This window comes from Xenia sp. Carnegie-2017, unplaced genomic scaffold (genome assembly GCF_021976095.1).
Source record: "Xenia sp. Carnegie-2017 unplaced genomic scaffold, XeniaSp_v1 HiC_scaffold_19, whole genome shotgun sequence".
Classification (NCBI taxonomy): Eukaryota; Metazoa; Cnidaria; class Anthozoa; order Malacalcyonacea; family Xeniidae; genus Xenia; species Xenia sp. Carnegie-2017.
The window spans coordinates 9786833-9809618 of record NW_025813481.1 but is presented as its reverse complement, the minus strand read 5'-3'; the positions used below and the strand labels follow the sequence as shown (position 1 = coordinate 9809618).

At 32.7% G+C, this 22786-nt stretch overlaps 2 protein-coding genes and 1 long non-coding RNA gene across 7 annotated transcripts; 2 read left to right on the top strand and 1 right to left on the bottom strand.

Annotated features, from left to right (window-relative positions):
• Positions 1–6507: 6507 nt before the first annotated feature.
• On the bottom strand, positions 6508–18106 carry LOC124439117. The gene is made up of 3 exons (XR_006946280.1): positions 18096–18106; positions 17840–17841; positions 6508–6566 (listed from the first exon to the last, which is right to left on the bottom strand). It is a non-coding gene; the product is annotated as an uncharacterized LOC124439117 (long non-coding RNA).
• Positions 8454–10706, top strand: LOC124439116. Its single transcript, XM_046989339.1, has 4 exons — positions 8454–8544; positions 8670–8752; positions 9725–10106; positions 10196–10706. Exons 2-4 carry the CDS (start codon positions 8675–8677, stop codon positions 10213–10215), a joined length of 480 nt encoding a protein of 159 aa, XP_046845295.1. The 5' UTR covers positions 8454–8544; positions 8670–8674; the 3' UTR covers positions 10216–10706.
• On the top strand, positions 13587–20249 carry LOC124439115. Of its 5 annotated transcripts, XM_046989335.1 has the most exons (13): positions 13587–13625; positions 14135–14189; positions 14358–14430; positions 14498–14551; positions 14843–14890; positions 15134–15208; positions 15272–15313; positions 16441–16540; positions 17189–17229; positions 17511–17582; positions 17976–18053; positions 18509–18590; positions 19062–20249. In XM_046989335.1, exons 3-13 carry the CDS (start codon positions 14415–14417, stop codon positions 19948–19950), a joined length of 1497 nt encoding a protein of 498 aa, XP_046845291.1. In that variant the 5' UTR covers positions 13587–13625; positions 14135–14189; positions 14358–14414; the 3' UTR covers positions 19951–20249. The 5 variants fall into 5 exon arrangements, with proteins under 5 accessions (XP_046845291.1, XP_046845294.1, XP_046845292.1 ...); XM_046989338.1 differs by lacking the exon at positions 13587–13625 and having other exon boundaries at positions 13649–14189; positions 15275–15313; positions 16477–16540; XM_046989336.1 differs by lacking the exon at positions 13587–13625 and having other exon boundaries at positions 13649–14189; positions 15275–15313.
• The last annotated feature ends 2537 nt before the right edge of the window (positions 20250–22786 follow it).

The window sequence follows — 22786 nt, the reverse complement described above, 5'->3', positions numbered from 1 at the left end:
AAATCAGTCACGCGACTGATGTTTGTAGTTCAAAAATTATTTATAAAATTTAATGATTACAATTTTCTTTGATCATTAAATTTTCGTTCTGTAATCGTTTGGATTTCATCGTCAAAATTCTGTTTTATTTATGAAAACTTATACAAATACCACCTTAGTAAACAGATCAGTAGATAAAAACATATCTAGAATTAAATTAACTGGCTGACTGATCAGCGGGATGGCTCGACTGGGTCGACCGATAACGGAGTTCAAGAAAGCTTATTTAAACCATTTGATTGGTCAATAGCCAGATCAGTTGACGATATAGAATAATCTCGACCGATAAGCATGGTGGCCGGACCAATAAGAGTGTCCAATTGCTATCGTGTAATTTGTTCGTTTAAATTTTTGTCTTACTGTGATTGGTTTGACCATTGAGTTCTATAATAACTGGAGCGGCTAACTTTACTGGGGCGAGGTCGCCAAAAAAATGGCGGCCAACGGAAGTATTTCCGCTGAAATGATCGCTTTGCAGAAAAATAATATTCTCGACCTCCCCCTGGTGTCTATAGTAAATTATAAAGAATTTTTCAAAAACAAACACGATATCACAGAATACGGATATCGTTAGCTCCATATTCTGTGACGATATCTTTTTTAGCATTTCTTTTATAATGCCAACACTTCAATCGTTCAATTGTTGGATGTCGTAGTTTCCACAAAAAGGAAAATATCGCTTCTCACAGGTGAGATAGTTGCTTGTTTTGTTAGTCCGTCAACGATTGAAAAGCAATTATACATGCTCTTGAAAAGCCATAAAATACATATTAAAGATCGTATTTTTTAAGACTGACTTGAACGCCAATTATACTGATGTTTTCCTGTTTTTGTCAATAAAATTCTGCATACTTTTCTGTCATTTGTTAATGGATGAAATCGTAAATTTACCCATCTATTTTGCAAAATAGTTTCCCTAAAGCAAAAAAGACCCTGCTCTGTGAAAAGTATCAAAAAGAAATGATCAGCCCCAACAGTACCCATGATTTGGAGCAGAGCTTGTTATGTTCCATTTGCTGACAACATGCAGGGAAGACCAAGGAGTAAAGATGACTGGAAGATGTTATTGACCAGGCAGAGTCTTAAAAAAATGGCAATGCTGTAAAGATAATTGATTTATTGTCTGCCTTATCCAGAGTTATTTAATTGATCATGGTCAAATTCTATGGATGGAGACAATGGATTCACTTATGATGCCTTGAATGCTTTGAAGTTAAAGTTCATGAACCAAAAAAAGATGGCAAGAAGGTTGTGTGTGTTTTGATGCTTAATTAAATGTCAATTCACAAACATGTAAAATGGGAAGGCCATAAAGTTTGTGTCTATGTAAACATTTGTACTAAGATTGATGATGACTCGATGCAGATTTGAAGCATCAAGCTGTATAAGCCATTGGGTTTTATATAACTTAATGTTTAAATCATGTCATACCTTTATCAAAATATTTTAGTTGAGTGTTGTTTAAATGTTACTAATATCTAATGCACTATACTGAAGAATCAAAGATTCAGTGATGAAACCTTTAAAATTATTGTACTGTATATTTCTTATATATTTCTTATATTTCTTTAAGAAACAGTTTGAGCTTATTTACCTATTAGAGTACAGAATGGAGATTTATCATATGCATCATTACTGCTTTTTTAAATAAATGTTTTTCACTTTTCAAAGCTTTTCTACAAATATTTTGCTTCTTATTTCTTTTCATGAGATTGATGATATAGAGGTAATATAATCCAATAACTTTATAATTTCTAAAAAGCTTTTAAGCTTCAACCATAAAAGTACACCATAGGTATTTAATTCATTTGGTTTTATTGCCTTACTATGACATATCCATATGCATTTCATCATTCTTGTATGAAGAAAACACCAAATGTGGATACTCAGAGAACAAAATGCACTATGAAATTTATTGTTGAGGTGAAAACTGTGTTGATCATTCAAATTGTGCACTTATATTGCAAATATAGGAAAAACAAAACAAAGTGAAAAAGAAGGGTAGAAGTATTAAAACTAAAAATGAATTATGAACACCATTGGAAGCATAAGTGTTTTGATGATTATTTGCATTTTGCCCAATTTATATATCAATACAACAAAATAAAAATGTGCTACAACTTTACAAGTATTTGATGCAGTTGCACTTCAGGACATCACAAAAAGGTTACTTAAAGTAATTTCTATACAATATTGTTTGTTTTCATTTACCAAACCTATGCAGACTTGAGTCTTTTTGAAATTTAATACGAAACTCAATTACAGAAAATCCGTAAACATCCAGAGATTTAATATTTACTTTTTTAAAGAAACAAGTAAAAATCCTACAATTTTGGCGAAAAAAGCCATTGCCTATTCCACGAAAAGAAGCAAAATAGCAATGATAACAAATAAGCTAAATTCTCTCCCGTGAGCCACTGTGGAGATGAGCTATGATATACTTTTTTGTATAGACTAAATAGTTTAATCGATCAAACAAGTTTGACGCTGGTAAGAAAACGACGCATATCTGCATTCATAGATGTGTAGCCGACATATAGCTCTTTCGTCGATAGTTATAAATACATCCTCGTAGGAGCCGATAACTGGAAAGCTAGGTTGACTCGCTGTTACGAATTGTAGGTTTTTATCGTGATTTTCATCAAAAAATTGTTTGCCGAATCCCAAATACACACATACATTTTCTTCACTCTTTCCTCAGGAGGGAGTGGGAAATTGTGAAATTTTCGTAAAAGCGGTCAATTTCGGTAAATCTCAGCGGCAGCGGACGAAATCCGCCATTTTTTGGCGTCATCAGATATCTAAGGCCGCGCTTGAGATAGCCGCTCCAGTTATTATAGAACTCAATTCGTTTGACCGATTTCGATTTATAGCCAACTGAACTAACATAGTCAAGCTCATTGTCTGAATTGAATGTTTGATCGTTTCATCGTAATTTTTTAAAACATGATAGAAACTAAACTACAATCAGATGGAATTTATGGAAATCTTTTACAAATTCATATATTGACATGCTGCTGTCCAAACTGTGATTTTTTTCAAGAGGGTGAAAAATTTATGGATGAATTGTAAATACTTGGCAAAGACGATCTCGCGAGCGACATTTCAGTGATTGATTTGCAAAAGCAAGCCAACAATATTTTGAGCTTTCTCAGCAGAAATTTACATCCAAAATCGTAAGTAAAGGACAACTGAAGTGTATGCATGAATGTAAAATATCAAAGTCAATTTATGCGAGTATGTGATGCGATTTATGTCAATATGGCGTATGGTAAGCAGATTGATGCTTCTAAACTTGTTGTTGCCGACGGAGCTATGATTTCTTTAGTGCCTGGGGCATCGTGGCCGTTATATGGAAGCGAAATCCTACATTCCTGCAAATATATTTCAATGGACAAAAATCTGTAGCCATAAGGCGCCATACTATTATTTACTTTATCATTACCAAATGTTTCGGGCTTTTCAGTCTATGATCATTTATCATTAAATCATTAGACAGTTATACTACACATTGTTTAAGATTTGAGAAAACAAACATTGATTACATGAGAAGCTGTTTACTATAATCTGTGATTTTGAGTCCTTTCTGATCCATGAAGCTTTTTATTTTGACAATTTGACTGGAATGATATTAAACCTGAGTATTTCACATACATAAAATGTTGTGGCATGTCACATTGTCCCCTTTTCTAACTGAACACCTCATGTGAGATGTCAAGCTGTGTTAATCTACAGCTCATACCAGATTCTTTGCCATAAATTCCAAAGGGCTATTGATGTATAAAAAACATTTTCTACAAAGTAAAAATGTGTTCCTATGTATGCAGATAAACCTTGAAATTTGGCAAAATAGCAAAGTATTTTTCATGATCACTAGGTAATTTTTCTGATGATCATTATAATTTCTAAACTAAATTATTTCAGATTTACATTTAAACAAGCTTTGATCATATGAAAAGATATTTATCATAACCAGTAAGCATGACACAAGAACCAATTTTAACATTCATGTAATTATATAATTAAAGATATGTTGGTTACATTCTGTTTGCATTGGCAAATACAATGCTACTGGTGATTACTATATAGCACACCTTGCATATACTTACACAAGATAATATTCTAGTGAAATGCCTAAGAAACATTAATGGCATTAAGCTGTCCTTAATTACAAGTTTTCACTATGATAATTTTTGCTTATTATTTGGCAGAAAAAATTTTGAGTTTTTCCCAAACGTTGTATTAGCTGGCACTGTATGTGGAAATGGGTAAAGGGTTACAATAAACTTGCATGGTTTAAAGTCTGAGCTTTTCTACATCTATGGACTGTCCCTTGTAGTACCAAATTTCTAACTTAACTCATTACATAGAGATTTGAATGGGGATCTTTAGGGGGGTCTAGGCCTGATAATATAGTAGAAATTTTTAAAGACAAAATTTTTTTTTGGAATAGCATTATTAAAATAAATTTTATGTTCCTAGACATGATAATGAGCCGTATATTTGGCATGATGATGAGCCTAAATATATGGCAAAACATTCAAGTATTGTTCACTTCAGTTTTTTTTGCAAAAAACGTAAGCAAAATGTGTTGTTTTTACACAAAAATGATGCCAAAAAAATGCATTTAGGAAGCGCTTTCTAAGGAAACTCAAGATGCAAGGTGCCATCGATAATAACACGTATTCTAAGATCTTTCACTTGGGCTCACAACCAGAAAGGTTTTACGGCCTTCCAAAACTCCACGAACACATTGACAACAACACACCACCTCCTTTTCAATTAATTTATTTGTTTTATTTATTATATTAGGGTACAGACTTTTCTTGATTTAAATTATAAATTTTGCAATTAAAATTGTTTAATAATTCTAACAATAAATGATAATTTTGATAATAGTTTCAATCAAATCTCTTCTCTAATACCTTGTTAACCATATTAAAACATATGCATGAATGTATTTTAAATTTAAAAGATTAGGATAGTATATTTTGTTGTCAATCCAAAACATATTTATGTCCTTTAATGGGATTTCTATATTTTTGGCACTTGTTCAAGGGTACAGGATACGTTTCTAACGATTCTGTAAGTGCTTCAATTGCTATGAAAGAAAGATTATGCCATCTTAAACCTTTCCTGATTGAGCAAGATACATCAGTGTTACCATAAGTGGTATATACCTTTGACAGTCCTTAGAATTTTTTGCACAACCATCAAACTTCTTGTCTGCCAAACTGTTATTGTTGAAGTGTAAGGTTATTTTTCAAGTAATGCATTCATTGGGGCAGGTCTCATGACTTCAAGCTCCTTTATAGACTGCTTTAGTTTTTTGCTTTTTGTTGCATCAAACACCACAAGCCTTATCACATGTGCGATATGAATGCAATACAATTTGATATGTACTTACCCGAAGATGCCGTCACGTTAGTCTCGTAGAAGTAGAAAGCTCTTCAGCATTTGTTGTTTTGTTTTGTACAGTGGGGAAAGCATAATTTTTACAACTATACTCATAACAGATTCTGAACCCGGGATTCTTACAGAAGAACTCTCAAAATCATCGTAAGAAAAATGCTCGGAACAAGTCTGGATTTTACAGTCGGTGACCATTTCTATAGCAGCTTTGTCCGAGCAAATGCTATGCACATTCTCCGCCTTTTTCTCCCTACAATATCATTTTGGGGAAATTTATGATCACCTATGTTTTTAAAAGCATCAGGAGTATTTGAACAACCACCAGCTAGACATCTATTCGGCATGTTTTTTATAAAATGTAAAAATTAAGTACTCCTCTAACGCTGTATAGGTGTAAAAAAATACAAGTTGCTGATGTTGGGTTCCTCGCTCTACGTCACTCTACCCAGGCTTTCGATATTTCATTTGGCCGTGACAGAAATTTCAATGTCGTTAAAAATCGCCATTTTTGCAGTTATTTATGCTCAAAAATCTAGTAAATATGACGTAAAGAGAATTCGTTTTCGGGAAAGATGTTTATTTGGGGGTTATACTTTTTGTTTATCAAATGGAAAAAATTGGGTGATAGGCACTTTAAACTTCCTTACATTGGCTCTCATGTGCCCTCTCACACTACCCAACAAAAACAACAAAACTTAACAAAACGCTTTCGTATTGACCTAGACATTAAACTTGTTTACTCCTCCTTTAAAACAAAAAACATTTTTAGTTTCAAAGACACCATTCCCTCCTTACCCAAATTATGCGTAGTATACGAATTCTCATATGCAGGATGTAATTCCTGTTATATTGGTAAGACAACTCACCATCTCTATACACACTCGTCAAAGAGCACACACATTCTGACAAAAACTCATACATTTACAAACACCTCCGCACTTTACCACAATGTAAAACCAAATTTAATCATTCTTTTTTTCGCATCCTAGACACCGCTAGCTCTTCTTTCTCTTTGAAACTCAAGGAAGCGCTTTACATAAAAAAACTCAAATCGAACCTGAATAAACAAATACATCACATCAGCACGATATTCAACTTGTAAATAATTCCATCATCTAGTAATTCGATACCTCTCACTTAAATAATATAACTGTAAATAGATATCATCATTATTCCTTGTACTGAATATGGCATAAGCATGCCGAAACATGTTTACTTTAACGAAAATTGTCGTACACTTGAAATGCTTAATATGTATATAGTGCTTTTAAGAAATTATGGAAATATCATATACAACTTAGCACAAAAATATGAGAGGAAGAATAGTAATGAACAAGAATAAATTATCATGATCTGGAATCGACTAAAATGCTTTCAATTGATTTGGTAAATGTTTAGAAGACAAAGTGTCATGACTAATTTTGTGTGCGCGTTTTATGACGCAAATTGGTGGGCTGCAACATTTCCACTGGGAGTAAGAGAACAATTGAATGCTCGCTATGTTGGATGAAATTTGCATTGTAAATAAGAAAAATCTTTTGTTAAAATCATCCAGCATGGCGTCTATGACGAAGCTTGCAACCCAAGAATTGTTCAGTTCATATGTCAATCAATATATCGTTCAGAAGCATAAATACAAGTTGTTGCAAGAAATGTTGCAGCCATGACATACGTAGGTAAATGGATTTTTTACCGCTTCAGTATTCATAATGACAAACCACACTCATTACTGAATCCTATGTGTGCGTAATAGTTCTGCTCACTGGACCATAATGTTTCCATGATACGAAAGAGTAAACTACATAACTGTAACATACTTCAATTTGTGTAAAATACTTTAATTTGTGTAAAATATTTATATTTTATGTGAAACATGAAACTTTGGTCAATTTTGCTTATAGATATAATAAGACATACTTAAAGGAGTCACTGGATCTCTGAAACATTGTATATTTGTTCTTATGGTTTCGTCCTTCATCGTAAGTCACCTTTCAGAAGTTCACATTAAACCAAACTCGGTATTTCTTACATTGTGATGCTCGATTTGATTCAAGTCACCACTTTGGTCCCATTTTATGAAGCGATATTTGTCGCGTTATTCCTTTGTATTTTTGTAATACAAATTATAGTTGTTTTGCCCGCTTGAGCTGCCCTCTTCACTGTTATTTTTGAGGTGTTGAACTAGCACTTTCTCTAGTGCTAAACTGACACCCACCCGTGGTGTTAAATAAAAGGTGTTATTATAACACCAATATTGGTGTTGATTTAACAACATATGACCTGAAACATATTGTAGCGTGTTAAATTTACACCTCAGCACTTTAACACCCAATTAATAGTGCTGAAATAGCACCTTGTTCTGCCACAAAAGTGCTAAAGTAACACTGTTTCTTGGTGATAAGTGGTTGGTGTTAAATTAACGCTATTAGCAAGAGTTACAATAATTTATAAAGGGCGGTATTTCTGCACCACTCTCCTTGTAAAATCATGGGTGTCAAAATAGCACTTATTTCAACTGTTTTTTTTAACTTATTTTTATACTTATATCAAACTGCAGCTGTTTTCGTTCTGTGCTGTTCCTCGTATTGCGCACGATGTTATGTTTTCGAATAAGGTGATTTCTCAATGATAAAAATTTCTTAAACGTCCTGGCACAACCATCGATGCCACAAACAACATGAAAATTTGGTTCATCACGATGAACACGGCCAATATGTGTTATTAATAATTGAAGAGAATCTGAAACGAATTCTAGGCAAATATTACATCGATATAGACGCTCCATGACATAATTCACTTCAAGAATACAATTCACTTCTGAAGAGAGTGCCGGCTCAACTCTGTTACCATATATGGTGTGAAATGTGATATTAGCGACTATATGCAAAAACGCGGTAAGATGCTTATAGCCAACTGTCACTGCCACACTCTCTCATATTTCATTTCATGATTTTCATCGTGATTTCATCTGTTTGTGCAGCGTTGTCAAATTATATTTTATTGTGAACTAAACGTAAAAGTAAATATTACCAGGCTTAAAGAGCCATTGGATTTAAGTTATTTGGTTTCGACGATCTCCCTTCTTTTAAAAAGGTAAATACAAAGCTTTTTTGAATGTATTTTCTTATGAAATTTCTTGTGACACATACTTCTCCTCGTGCTTATATTTCATGTAGAAATTTTTGTATTTGTGTTTTACAAATTTTTATGCGTTTAAGGTCGGATGGATTCCACGTTGCTTGATAATCTTAAGAAGGCAGGGGTAAAGGACAGTGTAATTTCTATTCTTGAAGATGAAGAGGTATGTGTATAAAATTAATTTTAGCATGAGTGCGTGAATTTTTGCGTGTTGACGTTGTGACTAGACGACTTTTTGTTGCTTTTGTTAACACTGCTTGGTAAATATTTATTCCATACCGAAAAAACAATACTTGAATTTAGTGGGGAAAATTATTGAGGGAAATAAAGTGTAAAGATAAAAAATGTAATCTAAGACGTCAAGTAATCTAAGACGTCAAGTAATCTAAGACGTCAAGTAATCTAAGACGTCAAGCATTATGGGTGAAGATTCAACTGCTGTGGTTCCAAACTACATTAGACTATGAAGTAAAAATACCAAATCATTATTATTGCAGCATGCTAAGTTGATGTTCGAATAAATTACTTCATTTTTTTTACTCCGGTCCGGGGAATCCTGGCTAATGTTAAAGCCAATAAATTAAGCTGTTTTAGTAATTTAAAAAAGTTATTTGGAAAACGTTTTTAACAATGGATTTGAATGATAGTTCTCACTCGGAAAGCGAGTTTTACTATGCCGACGAGCTTGGAAATATCGTGGAAAATGTTAGCGAAAATATAGCAGAAAACGTAAACATGGATGAAAGGGACGAAAGTTTTACGCATGAAATTCAAGATTACATTAAGGCACAACGGCCATAACCGCTTGACAAAAATAAATACGTTATTTACCGTTTATATTTCGGTCCGAATAGAAAAATAGTTCCTCTTGAAATCAAAAACGGCCTTTGGCCTCGGGTCGTTTGAGACCTCTGGAAAACATTTTTACATTTATTTCAACCGCGTTCAGATTGGTCAAAGCCCAATCCAAACATCAAATGGCTGTTCTTTTTTCGCTTGAATGGACCTCTCCAAAGTCTCGGTCCGTACAAGCGAAAAAACAACTTGACCAGTATCCTCCTGTACGAACCTCTCGCTCAGTCATTAACATATATATATCTTTTTAATTTAATTTTAATTTTTTGTACTTGAATAGTTCGATTCAGCTGGTATTTTAAACAATATATCTGATGAGCTGTTGAAGGCATGTGGCATAAAAGGAGGGCAATTTATACGAATCAAAAATGCATTGGCAACGATTAACAACTTGGACAAGTTTCTGCCAGTAAGAAATATTCCATCCACCATTGAACCATCCACCCAGAAGATCGCTTTATCCACTAGTCATTCCTGTGCCATAAATGACCATTTCAGCAATTCTTCAGCGTCAATTGAAGAAGCTAATTTGTCAACAGGCACAGCGTCACCTACAACATCTAGTACACCTCGACATACCATAGCATCTGAAAAGAGTAATCAACCTTCACCAAGCTTTGTACTTGTGGAAGAAAGGAAACCGAACAAGAACTGGATAAAAGGTTTTAAACTTCCTATTTCTGAATGTTAAATAATATACCTCATAATAGGTCACATTCTAATGTTAAAATTTATCTTTTGTATTTTACAGTTTTCTCCAAGAGTGAATGAAGCACTGCAAGCAGGAAAACTTAATGGAAACCTTAGGGATGAGTTTACTGGGGACATTTGTTCTTCTATTAAAGCTCATACAATGTTTCTATCCAGAGAAGAAAAACAAAGAGTGGCTTCCATGATTGTAGAAAAATATACTTTTCTCGTCGATTCACTTGGAGCTGGTACAGTAAGTCATATTCATATTATTTAATGCATAAGATAATCTTTAGAAGAAATCCTATAGCTTTGCTCGCTATCTCTTATAATGTGCAGCATGAACTTTCTTCGTTACAGGGGTCATGGTTGAAAAGCAATCACTAATCGATTCAAAAACATGCGTAGAAAGAAGACAAATTCAACAACAAGATCTGTTTGTGTGTCTCAAACTACACAAAAGCAGCCAGAAACAAAGATGTTTCTAAGCTGTTTTATATATATATATATACATTTAACTTTACTGGTTTCATATATTGACTTGTTTATAGTATGTTTTATGTTTTTGTATATATTTATATGTGTGAATACATGCATATAAATCATTTCATTTTTTTTAAATATATTTACTGCTCAGCATTTTGTGTCGCGTGTTTAACTGGCCTTACATACAATAAGAAAAATTACAAAATAACACCGAATTTAAGTGTCATTTTGACACCGGACGTTAAGGGCTAAATTAGCACTTTAACAAGTGCTATAATAACACCAAGAATAGGCGCTATTTTAGCACCAAACTCGGTGTTAATTTAAAACCAGTAAGAAAATAACACCCGAAATGGTGTTATTCTGTACCTTTTAATTTAACACGACATTTTAGTGTTAAATTAACACCTTAAAATTTACAGTGTTGGGATGTTCAATTTGCTACGGCCGCACAATGTGCGTTAGCAATCTAGGTGCTATTATATCTATCATTTAATCATGAAAATATGATAAATTTATGTTTTAATACACATGTAATCAATGAATTACGTTAATAATAAATTATCATAACTGATTTTTCCAACTGGCATATAATTCTATTCCTGACAATCAGACTAAAATCAATATAGCGTACGCTGTACGTCTTTTGTGTTCAAAAGGTTAGTTGCTTGTGATAAGGGGTAACTGGTAACAATCCGCTTATATGGACGTTGCAGCAAATAGGGGTTTGAAAAATTACACTGTTGTTTCAAACACAAGAATTAAGTTGTTGTTTTGTATATCACTATACAAACGGGGGGAATTACCTTCCTCTTTTTTGTGTCAGTTTCAATTTCATAGTTATATATGTTGCTTTGTTGACACGTGATCTCAATGACTTTCTTCCTTTTTCCTAACTCCTGCCCACGCCTCAAATCAATCAAAGTGACGGAATTGTATTAAGAATTTGTAGTCAGAGTAGCAAGAAAATGTATAGGATGAATTAAAGAAAGAAAAGTTACTATTTCACTTTTTATAAAACATATAGACAGTGATTTAAGCTCAATGACAATAGATACTTAAGACATTCCAAAACTCATCACAGTTAGAATAGACCTTTTGATAAAAGAATATCAATTTAAGTTCGTTACATATGAATTATCTTAAGAGGACCGATATAGTACGTAACGTATGCATGATTTTCATGTAATAAACTACTAGAATAGAGTGTTGTCATCGATGATAGCATGACATATCTCATACAACAAACAGTATGACAACAAAGGCGGTGACATGAAGTTTATTACCTTTTTATCACTAAATATATCCGAAATCGGATCGGGATGCGCTTGAGTTGGTGCTGCTTCACCAATAAAATGCAGACTACACCGGTAGCTATATATTGTACAGCAAAAATCACTATCACTAGGCATTCTTTTATCCGACGTTTTCACCTTTCGAGTGATCTTTTTGGAGAAAGGAAGGGTGAAAAATGTATTGGATCACCTCTTTTATTCCTTTTCCATAGTTCTAGATTTTTCAAATCATTTTTGCACGTACACCATGAGCAATGCGGCCATATTTGTTTGGTTAACGTGATTACGACACGTGCATCTACCGCAGAAGTCGCAAATCATACATAAAAGTTGTGTAAACAGTTGGGCGGTAGTGTGGGTTAATACAAATTATAAGTTTTCTCAATTATAGATAGTGTAGTTGAGATTACAGTTATTTTTTTGGGTCTATAAGTGTGAGTGGGCTTCAGTTTGAGTCCATGATCAAAATTGGCTTGTAAATTACTTGATCGTCTCGTGGAAAATTGTGGCTTGTGGTTGTCTAGCTTGCTTCAGATTTCTCGTAGATGTTTGTAGTTTTTAACTATTCGGGGAACTAATCATATAGTGGCTTGACGCACTTGTTTTGATTTCATGATTTATGTAGCTAATGACTGAAGCACCTTATTTCCAATTGTTCGCACAAATTTCTGATATGGGATTAAAGACAAAATAATCTTTCTAAGATTTGAGTAACATTAATTTCCCGTTGTGATAAGAATCTATTTCTAACCAAGGAGAATGACGTCACAAACAGAACAATATCTTAATAATATTTTCTGAGAAAAATATTGCTTCTAAAAGCGAAGAACATTTTCGTCATTCTTGTAAAAAGTAAATAAGGTTGCGTGAGAGAAAAAAATTAGAGCTGTGTTTTCACAACGATGTCTCGTCTCGTAAAATAAATACTTTTATTTAAACACTTGCTATGCGGTGTCCAATGTACAAGGCTACAAGCTACCTTTTCTTTTACCTTATTGCTGATTTCTTCTTATCTCGACAGTACTTTAATCGCTTAATAACGAAAAAATAATCAGAGCGGCGTAAATTACGTACTTAATCTTTGTCACAGGTGTTCTGGCGATGCTTACCCAAAACATGCTGTGTCACAAATTGCACGAACTATAAACACTGAAAATTAAATCAGCTAATAAAGCATAAGATTTTATTAAATATTTTTATTTGAAGTGATAAATCAACAGATACAAAAAGTGTTTTATTTAGTTGTCTATACTATAGTTGTCAGATGTTGACAAGAAGAGAACCTTACATCGTAAAATATTTCCAAATTTCTAGAAACGTCAAGAAATTGCAAAATCGATTTCAAACCAAGTTGCTATCTATCTGTTATGCAACTGTTGTCTGTTAATTTTGTTGTGGCTGTGTAAGAATTTTATCAAAAGTTTTCAGAGCGCTTTAAAATAAGTGGTTGTATTTGTAAAGTTTTTAATTGAAAAATGAAAAAAAAAGATTTTCGCGCAAGAAATCCTCAGCTGCTTTGCATGCAGATGTCTCAGAGGTTGAGGAAATCTGCAGCACAGTGTATATATTACTTTCTCAAATTTGATTGGACGACATGAAAGTTGTCATAGACATACTGACAAACATTGTAGCTACATAAATACTGTCGTACGAAAAATCACCTCAGTTAACGAAGAGAAGACAGTTCGAAGGCGAAGTCAAATTTAAAAAGTAAGTTAAATACATATAAAAAAAACATTTATTACAGTTCATGGGATTTTAGGAAAAATTCAACTTGCACATGTCAAAGTCGAAATTTCGGTGAAAGCTTAACTGTTCTACTGTGTTTAATTTGTTGAATTGAAATAAATATAATAAAAGAGAAGATAACATATATTTATGAGTTATTTTATTCAGTTGTCTGTTTTAATGACCAAATAAATGAGAGAATGAAATGTGAAGACATAAAAAGTAATTTAAGCCTTTACGACTTTTAAAAATCGTCATACGTTCTTCTGTACCGGCAATTGTACAAATTTTTAAACTTAAAAGCACTGCCGTATGTTAATATGTTTTGTTCAAAAGTCTTTGTTGAAAGTGGCAATACTTTTTGTCTCTCTGTTGACGAGAAGTTTAATTATGTTACTCGTAAAGACCATCCTAATTTAGTATGGACGCAGCTGCTATTATTGGCTGCTTTAAACTTGTTTCTGCTTTTCTATTTTTGCTTCTTGGTGGAGGAGTCCAATATTTTGTACCACATTCGTGCTTCCATAAGCCTAAATTTCATACAAGGTATGTAACACTAAGTTCAACACGACTAAATGATTATTACCTCTTTGTCCGACAAAAGGGTAAACATTTTCACGCAACATGACAAAGTAAAATAAAAACGCAGCCATGAAAGCTGAAATAAAATGATTAAATGTGAAAAATCATGCATATCTTTATTATACATCACAGAAACAAATTTTGGGTTTCTGTGGACAAAATTCAAGTAAATTGCGTAAGCGAGCTAAGATGTGGAACATTTCAGGTAGGATGTTTTCTGTTTTAAGTTTTGATAAGTTTGAACTGTGTCGAATAGTCTTCTCTAAATTTAGGTTCGAGAAAACAAAATCCAAACAAATCACCTGTAGCGACAACACACTTTAAAGGTATTTTAAAATGACCATATAGTGACCTATATTCGTCTCTTTGCTCTTGAGTATTAAATGATCATTTTTGGGACACAATTTATATCTTCATAGCTGTCAAGACAATTTCCAACAGTAAACGACAAATTGTATTAGCCGCGAAACACTGACATTATTTTTTTTTCTCATAAAATCAATGACATTATCGTAGCTATATTAGTTTTACTGACATATTTTTAGTTGAAGTTCTTCTCGTGATTCAACCTCCATTAAGGAAAATTTATATTTAATGTCTATTCTAAAAAATTTTAGAGAAAAAAGAGAGAAAGAACAATTTGCATGAGAGGTTAAGTTCTCAAGGTAATCATTTATCCAAATGAAAAGGAGGAAATTTGCTTTTCTTTTATTGTCTTGTTTAAAAACCTTAAGTAAATACTTTAAAACGTGCTGTTTATATATTATAATGTGCTGTTTAAAGTTCGCATTCTATATACTGAACTATAGTAAAATCATGATGAATCTTTTCATCTCTATTTATAATATTTACAGTTTAGATGAAATAAGATCTATTCACTTCTTAATTTCAATTTTTTCATGTTTTAGACTTACAAACGATCAAAGATGTAATAAAAAAAGCAACATCTGCACCCTCACCTTACGAATACAGTTTGAGAAAAGGTTGTGCGTTTAATTAATGAACGCATTTCATTTGAAACGAGCACTAACATTGCGTCTTTTAAGCAGATCGTAATTCTTTGAAAAGGACTCGACAAAATTTCAAAGGTAACTAACACTAGTATTGTAAAAGCTCACTCACACTCATAATAACTGAGTGGGGTTTCAAAACCATCTTGTAATTATTCGAAGATGGCATTTCCACTCTTCTCAAATATACTTTAGCGAAAACATTACGATCGAAGGAGAACATTGCCTTTGGTTAGAAAGCATGCTCTTTTTTGTTGGGTGTGAGTGTGGGTGAGCTTCTAGAATACGAGCATATAAGTCGTCTGTTGGGTATTTATGTGGTAAAGGAGTGGGTGGTGGCATGTTATTTTGATATTTATTTCCATTTTTTTTTCTAACAATTGCTTCCAAGCAAAACTTTCGTGACATTAAAACAAAACTTTCGTGTCATTTCGTTATTCAGTTGATAAAGCTTGCAATATTTTGGTCATATATGGTATCTCGAATGCACATATGCGAAGTGTCATCAAACATTTACGGCAATAAAACATGTACAGTGAATCTAACTACATGGCACATGTCAATGTTTAACAAAAACATAAAAATACTCCCATTGTGTTATTTTTGAAATCTCCAACAGGTTTGGTGGAAATATTGACAATACAGTAATACTTCAAAATAGTTCTAAAAATCACAAATACCATAGTGAATGGTTAAAGTAATATAATAAGTTGATAGTTCGGGTTAGTGCTCTTTACTTAAAACAGTTCTTTTAAGAACTATCAACTTATTATATTACTTTTACCATTCACTATGGTAATTGCGATACTTAGAACTATTTTCAAATTTGTCACCACGACAAAGTCTCTATTCATGTATGTTAGACTACTGTATGTTAGACTACCCGCATTTTCGAACTGAATAGGCTAACTGCATGAGCCAAGTGCATATATATTATTAATTGTCATAATGTGCAAGTTACCAAAAAATGTCACATTATGCAGCAAAGAACTTTTTTGATAAAATAAAGCGTTTTGTGAACTTTGTAGAGCTAATAGCACTCTTTAAGCCAGTAATATTTTGTGTGCACATATAAGTACAGATTCATTTCGCGCCAAATTCAAAAAGTAGGCAAATAGAAATTGAACTGATGCAAATTTGATTAAAGTTCCAAAACATCGCATAGCACAAAGCTCAACCAGCTTTTATTGTTGTAATTTAATAAGGTTTCTTCCTAACCATTGTTAACATGTTGAGTAAAGGTGATGACGACAGCGACTGTTATCCCTATCAAAGCGAATTGTCATCTTCAACGCCTTACAAAAGGTGAGGTCATTGAATCTGAAATAAGTTTAATCATTTTCGAATTCCTTGTTCTTTTCCTTTGATTTTGACAGAATAATTTCATATTTTATTTGTGGAATAGCATATATATTTGATGGTGATTCGTAGATAAGCAAATTATAAATTTATGGCAAAATTTGTGTTAGTATTTAGGTAACACTATTTGTGGAATGTTAAAACATAAAACATGATGTGATAATTTCACTATTAAAATTGACACAAGTGGCACAATCGACAGTAAATTGTTTACTTATTCACTGTACTCTTGTTGAATTTGATTTTTTATCAAGAAATTTGAAATGCAGTTGTTTGATTTTATATTTAGCTCAAGAATCGACATCAACTTAATTATTTAAATTTAAAAAATTTTCTCTATACCTAAACACATTTGACTCTAATAAAATGATCTTAGGGCTTACGTGCGTAAGTTGTGTTTCTTCTGATAATTTCAATAATATCAAACCCTCTCTCCACTCACAAGAAAAAACAAAGTGTTTGTCATATATTTGCTCTTATATTGGCTACTTTATAAATGCTGTCACTCATATCTTATTTTTGATATTTGTTGCTCTTGTTTTACCAGAAAATTTTTTTTGCCTCCAGAGTGGAACGTTTTTGTTATAATTATAGAAAATTACGGAAAAAAGAAAGTACCTGCTACGATGATACAGGTGGGCAAAATTAACCAGTCCATTTCTTAATTTATGAAGCCATCAGTTAGCAGAATGTTGTAGACACAAACTAACATGCTTAGTTTTATGGCACGAAATAATCGTCTAAATAATGTGTACAATCGATTACGTTGTTTATAACTTTTAACATGGGAGAGGTTTCATTGCTGCTATGTTACTGTTATTACATTTCATAAGATAGACTACAATAAAACATTTCATTATCATACTACAATAGAATATTTTTGAAAGAATAGTCGTTCACTGAATCTTTTTTGCAGAACAAACAAAAACTTTTTTTCATGACCTTAAAGAAAAAAATATTGATGGAGAATCGAGTAGCTCTGCGCAAGGTAATTTATGACATTAAAATTTACATTATATGAAAAACATCTGTATGTATGTGCCCTTTTCGTACTCAGAGGTAACATAAGAAACCATGCTAAAATATGTATGAAAAATTGGGTTTTGTGTGAGTAAATTTTGACTAAAACATGATCTCTTCCACAAAATAATTTGTATTCCAACATGTAATCGAAATCAGATTTAGTCCTAATTAATATAAAATTTCCTTATGAAATATAAATGTATATATGTTATGTTTTTCTACCACTTTGGGGCCGTAGCTAGAACGTTAATTGGGGGAAGTGTTTATTCATATAATTATTTTAGCCTGACAGAGTTCTTTTGGAAGTTATTCGGCTTTCTAAAATTTTACTAGTTACTTGAAAAAAAATTTTTACTAGGTCTCCAAAGCAGCCAGAGGCCGACGGACAATTCTGAGGACAAAGAAAAAAGTTTTTCAGTAAAGTCTGACCCAAATGGTAAATAACGTTTTTATTTTTTTGATTTGATTATAAAGCAACTCATTTCATAAAATGATCGAAAGGGCTTGTTGAGACTGAAAATTTACCATTGAATTCTTTTCTACAAAGCTCATTTCATCTTAAAAGTAAAACAAATTTTTGCCATGAATAATATAGTCTGAATACGGTTTTGCTTCTCCTTCAACAATACACACAATTTAAATAAATTTTAATTTATAAAGTTGTGATCCCACTTTGTAAACAAATTGAATGCGAAAAAATACCACTTTTCGACCTTAGTCATGACAACGTAGGAAGCCGCTCACTGGTGCTGCCAATCAGATGGAAGAAAAAGAAAAAATATTTATTGGGATGTATAAAGAAAAAAAATAACATAATTTATAGGAAGTTTTGAAAATTTTGTCCCGTTTCATATTTGTCAACATTATGAGTTTCATTTTTATTATATTTAGAAGAAAACCATGACAAGAACTTTAAAAAATTGCTCGACGAAACTAAGAGTATAAAAGCTGACGTTCACGAAGCACTTCAAAGGTAAATTATTTTCGCTAAGATGTTTATAATGCATGGCAATCGAGGTGTGTTAAACATTTTGATAAATGTAGATCGAAAAATAGATTTTAGGACAATATCGTTTTGCCAAGGACATAGAATTTTTTTTATTAAAGGACAGGGAGATAGCAAAATAATAATGAAATTTTGAAAATTTATATCCTAGTAACGGCAGAAAACGGCTAGTTTATTGATTTCCATCCTTACCTTTTTGGTATCAATATAAAAGTCGTAAATTTTCAGTAGTCGTCGTTTAAAAAGAGCATCAATTTGTAAGAGCAGTCATTTCAAAATGACGCTATGTCATTTATCGTGTTAAAAAGTGGTCATGTTATATGATTTGACATTTCAAAAAGTCGGCATTTCATAAAAGAGGTCATATTTAAGGTTGTCATGTTATATGAATTATAATTTCAAAAAATGTCGCCATTTCTTTTTGCTATCTCATTTAAGTTGCGCATGGCTTTCTGGAGAGTATGGAACAACTGGTCCAAACGAAACGATGCCGTTTTCTCACTTGTATGTCACAGTAAATGAAGGAGAGGAAAAATCATATGAAATCTTTAAAAAAGATATTGATGAAAAGTTTGGATGGGAAGCTTCGAAATACGTTGAATTACGATCTAAGCCACTGAAAGAAGCGAAGTTTCGAATGCTGTCCGAAGTTCATGCTGTGAGAAGTGAGGGTAATCGCAGTACATTGACAGTATTTTGTCTTAAGAATGACACGTATTATGCCTTGACTTGTGCGCATGCCGGTGTTGTTGATGATTTATTTGTCAAAAACTTTGGGGCAATTTCAGCTAACATTCAAATTTACAAAACGCGCACGGAATATTTTTACATGCATCCAAATAATGACAGAATAGTGCCATTGCAAATTGGTCAGTGTGAAAAGCCAACTAGATTTGTTATGAATGAAGAAGTTGATATCATGAACATTGCCATTGGTAATAAGGAAGATTTTCAACAGATTGCAACGAGTAGTTTGCAGCCTCTCAACTTGTGCTTACATGAGGCGAATCAAGAGCTTTCTCGTAGAATTGATAAAAAGAACGAAACTGTCAAAGCTCGAGCTGCAAACGCACGGGGCGTTATTCAAGAGTTGAACTATTGTAAATCAGATTTGGACAACCAGAAGAAAGCTATATACAAGAATGCAGTCAAAGTTAAAATTGAGAACGACCCGTTTCTTCGTTCCGGAGATTCTGGAGCACTGGTATACTTTTTAAACAAAGAAAACAATTGGAAACCATTTGCGTATGTTGTTGCAGAAATAGAAAACGAAATTATTAGCGATTCAAGTAAAACTTACATTTGCCTGAAATTGGAAAGGCTTTAAAAGAACTAGACCTTGAAAATGGGCAATATTTCACTGACAATGAAAATTAGTAACTGAAAACATAATAAGTGTATAAAGTGCATATATATATATATATATCAATGAAAAATAAACAGAAAATAGTATGCTTTTATTGCTACAATGGCATCTAACAAAATATAACTGTAATTGCTTTAATGTAAATTATGTACAGTGCCATATATAGGTGAATAGTGCAATACAACTTTAATAATAACTCCGTAAATACTTTACTGTGAACAAATAATTATGCACGAATAAATATAATTATAGTAAGTCAATTTTCATTGTGTGTCATATAGTTTTAGTGCACATAAAATATTAATTAATTGTCTAATAATTTAAATGTCCAACACATTTTAGCCCAGAGGCGCAATGGATTTAAATGTCCAATAAGAGAACTTGTTATTTGAAAGTGCTGTTGGCGATACTCTTTTCTCAGTTCCAACGTTCATAAAAAGCGCTTCGTCCCCACATTACATGAAAATTACAAGATTTTGATTATAATTGCTCGAATAAGGCGACATTTGCCAAAATAGGGGTATTTGTTCATAGAATGCGACAAGTTTGGATTAGTTACAATCTATGTAATAATCGTGTTATATTTGACTCTTTTAAAAAAATAATGCTTGCATGAAATAAAAGGAGTGATTTTCTTCAACTTTCCAATAGGGATTTTTTTAATTTGTCCTTGAGCGCAAAATATTTAATTTTAAAGAGAGTTATCTTTTGGCGTGTTAATTATTGAGTGTAAAGAGAGTTATCTTTTGGCGTGTTAATTATTGAGTGTAAAGAGAGTTATCTTTTGGCGTGTTAATTATTGAGTGTATTGATTAGTGTAAAGTAATAACACGCCAAAAGATAGCTCTATTTGAACACAATTGACGTGTGGGTGACAATTGTGTATTGTCATCGTAGATTAGTGTAAAGTAATGTTTTCAGTTGCTCGCTTGTTTGTATTGGGAATAAGTCATATATAACGTGCCGGTAATTGTTGTGATCTGTTCAAGGGGTTTTGCTCTAAGTTGGTGTACCAACTTTCTAACGTAAGTCGTTTTCTATAGTAAGCGCTGTTAGTAATGCATTTTTGCCGAGTCCCAGTCAATGTTGTGTTTCGTCAGTCGTTGATGTTCGGCAATGTGATTGGTTTTGTCTTGTTTCTTTGTAGCTCGTTTGTGTTCAGTAAGTCTTATGTTTAAGTTCCTGCCCAATCTCCCCGATATAGGAAGCGTGGCAATTGGAGCAGTTCATTTTGTAAACTGCACCTTGAGGCTCTTTGGGCTGTTCTTTGTCCTGATGTTCGTTATAACTTGTCGTAACGTTGTGATTGGTTTATGTACAAAACGCATATTGTTTGTAAGTGTGAAAGTCATCAATCTCGTCTGCATGTAGGGCTGTGATTGATACTCACACACCCACACGTTTCCTTGTACACACAATACGATGACGTAAGAACTATATAAGAAATACGGCTAGCCTGACGTTGACTAAGAAGAAGACTACCGCTAAGGTTGTCGAAACGTCAGTCAACATTAACAACAATATTCCTTCTCAGGATTCTACTAACCTGGAGGATCGACATCCACAAACATGAAAGATACTTCCGGGCTCAAACCATTTACTTTAATAGAAATAAATAATAATAAACTGTTTGTAAGATTTATTAATTGGAAATTGAACTAAAGTTGAACTTGTTATAAAATTTGTAAATCAATCAATTTTCGTGTATATTTCTGTTGTAGCTTTAGCCTTTAAAATATAAAAAATTTGCATTTCTTATTCTATCGTCTTGGTGTTATGAACAGAGCTCAATACTTTACAATAAAAAAAGAAGATGATTGAACTTCATCATTCAGTAAACATTCCAATTTCTTTATCATCAAGCAAAAGCAAAGACATCATGTAGTTGGTTGCGTCTCCATTGATCTTTCTGGATTTGTAAAAGGTATGTTAAGTTATTTTAATGGCTTTTTGTGTTATTATATATGATCAAATAAAGAAAAAAAAGGTCTTTACGATCTTTTGCTGGTAAAATTAGTTATAGGTAGCAGTGCAAAAACAGCAAAATTCGATTAAAGTTGGTTAATAGAGCAAAAATTTATACACCAACACGGATTAACACACCGTTTTTGATATATTTGTATATGAAATAGCAGATTTTGAAATTTACCTAAAAAATTTTTTTTTGAAAAGCATTTCAATATTGTTTATAATGATGCAACTTCACCTTGACACCTTCGTTTAATTAAAAACAAGCGGTATCTCTTTTATTTAACATTACGTAATTTTGCAAATATTTCATACAAGAAATAAAAGGTTTTTACTGTGTTACCACGGCTTCGTACAAGCCAAGAAGACCTTTGAGAGAACTTGAGAGCAGATCAGTGCAAGCTCGAGAGTGGAGATCGAAAGTCATGCTAGTAGGTAGTCAGACTGCAAGTTTGGTAGTGTTGTCTAAATTTTACTGTGTTCACTCACTACAAAAACAAATAGATTTCTAAGGAAATGAATGACGATAATTTAAATAGTAAGACTAAATTTGGGGACTGGCTACGCCACTGAAGTCATGTGTTGCCTTGTTGCCTTTTTCTTGGCAAATGCGCTCCATTGAACATAAATGACGATCATGCTCCGGCTTAATTGTTTGGTGTATTTGTGTTTTGTATGGAGATTGGCACCATTCCCTCATCCTCTCCGGCGTAAGCAAGGTCGGACTAACACAACCTCCCTTAGATCTATTCTTGCCTGAAAATATGAAAACTTATCTATATCCTGTCTTTTTCATTTTTTTCTTTATTTCTCTTTAACTAAAAAATAT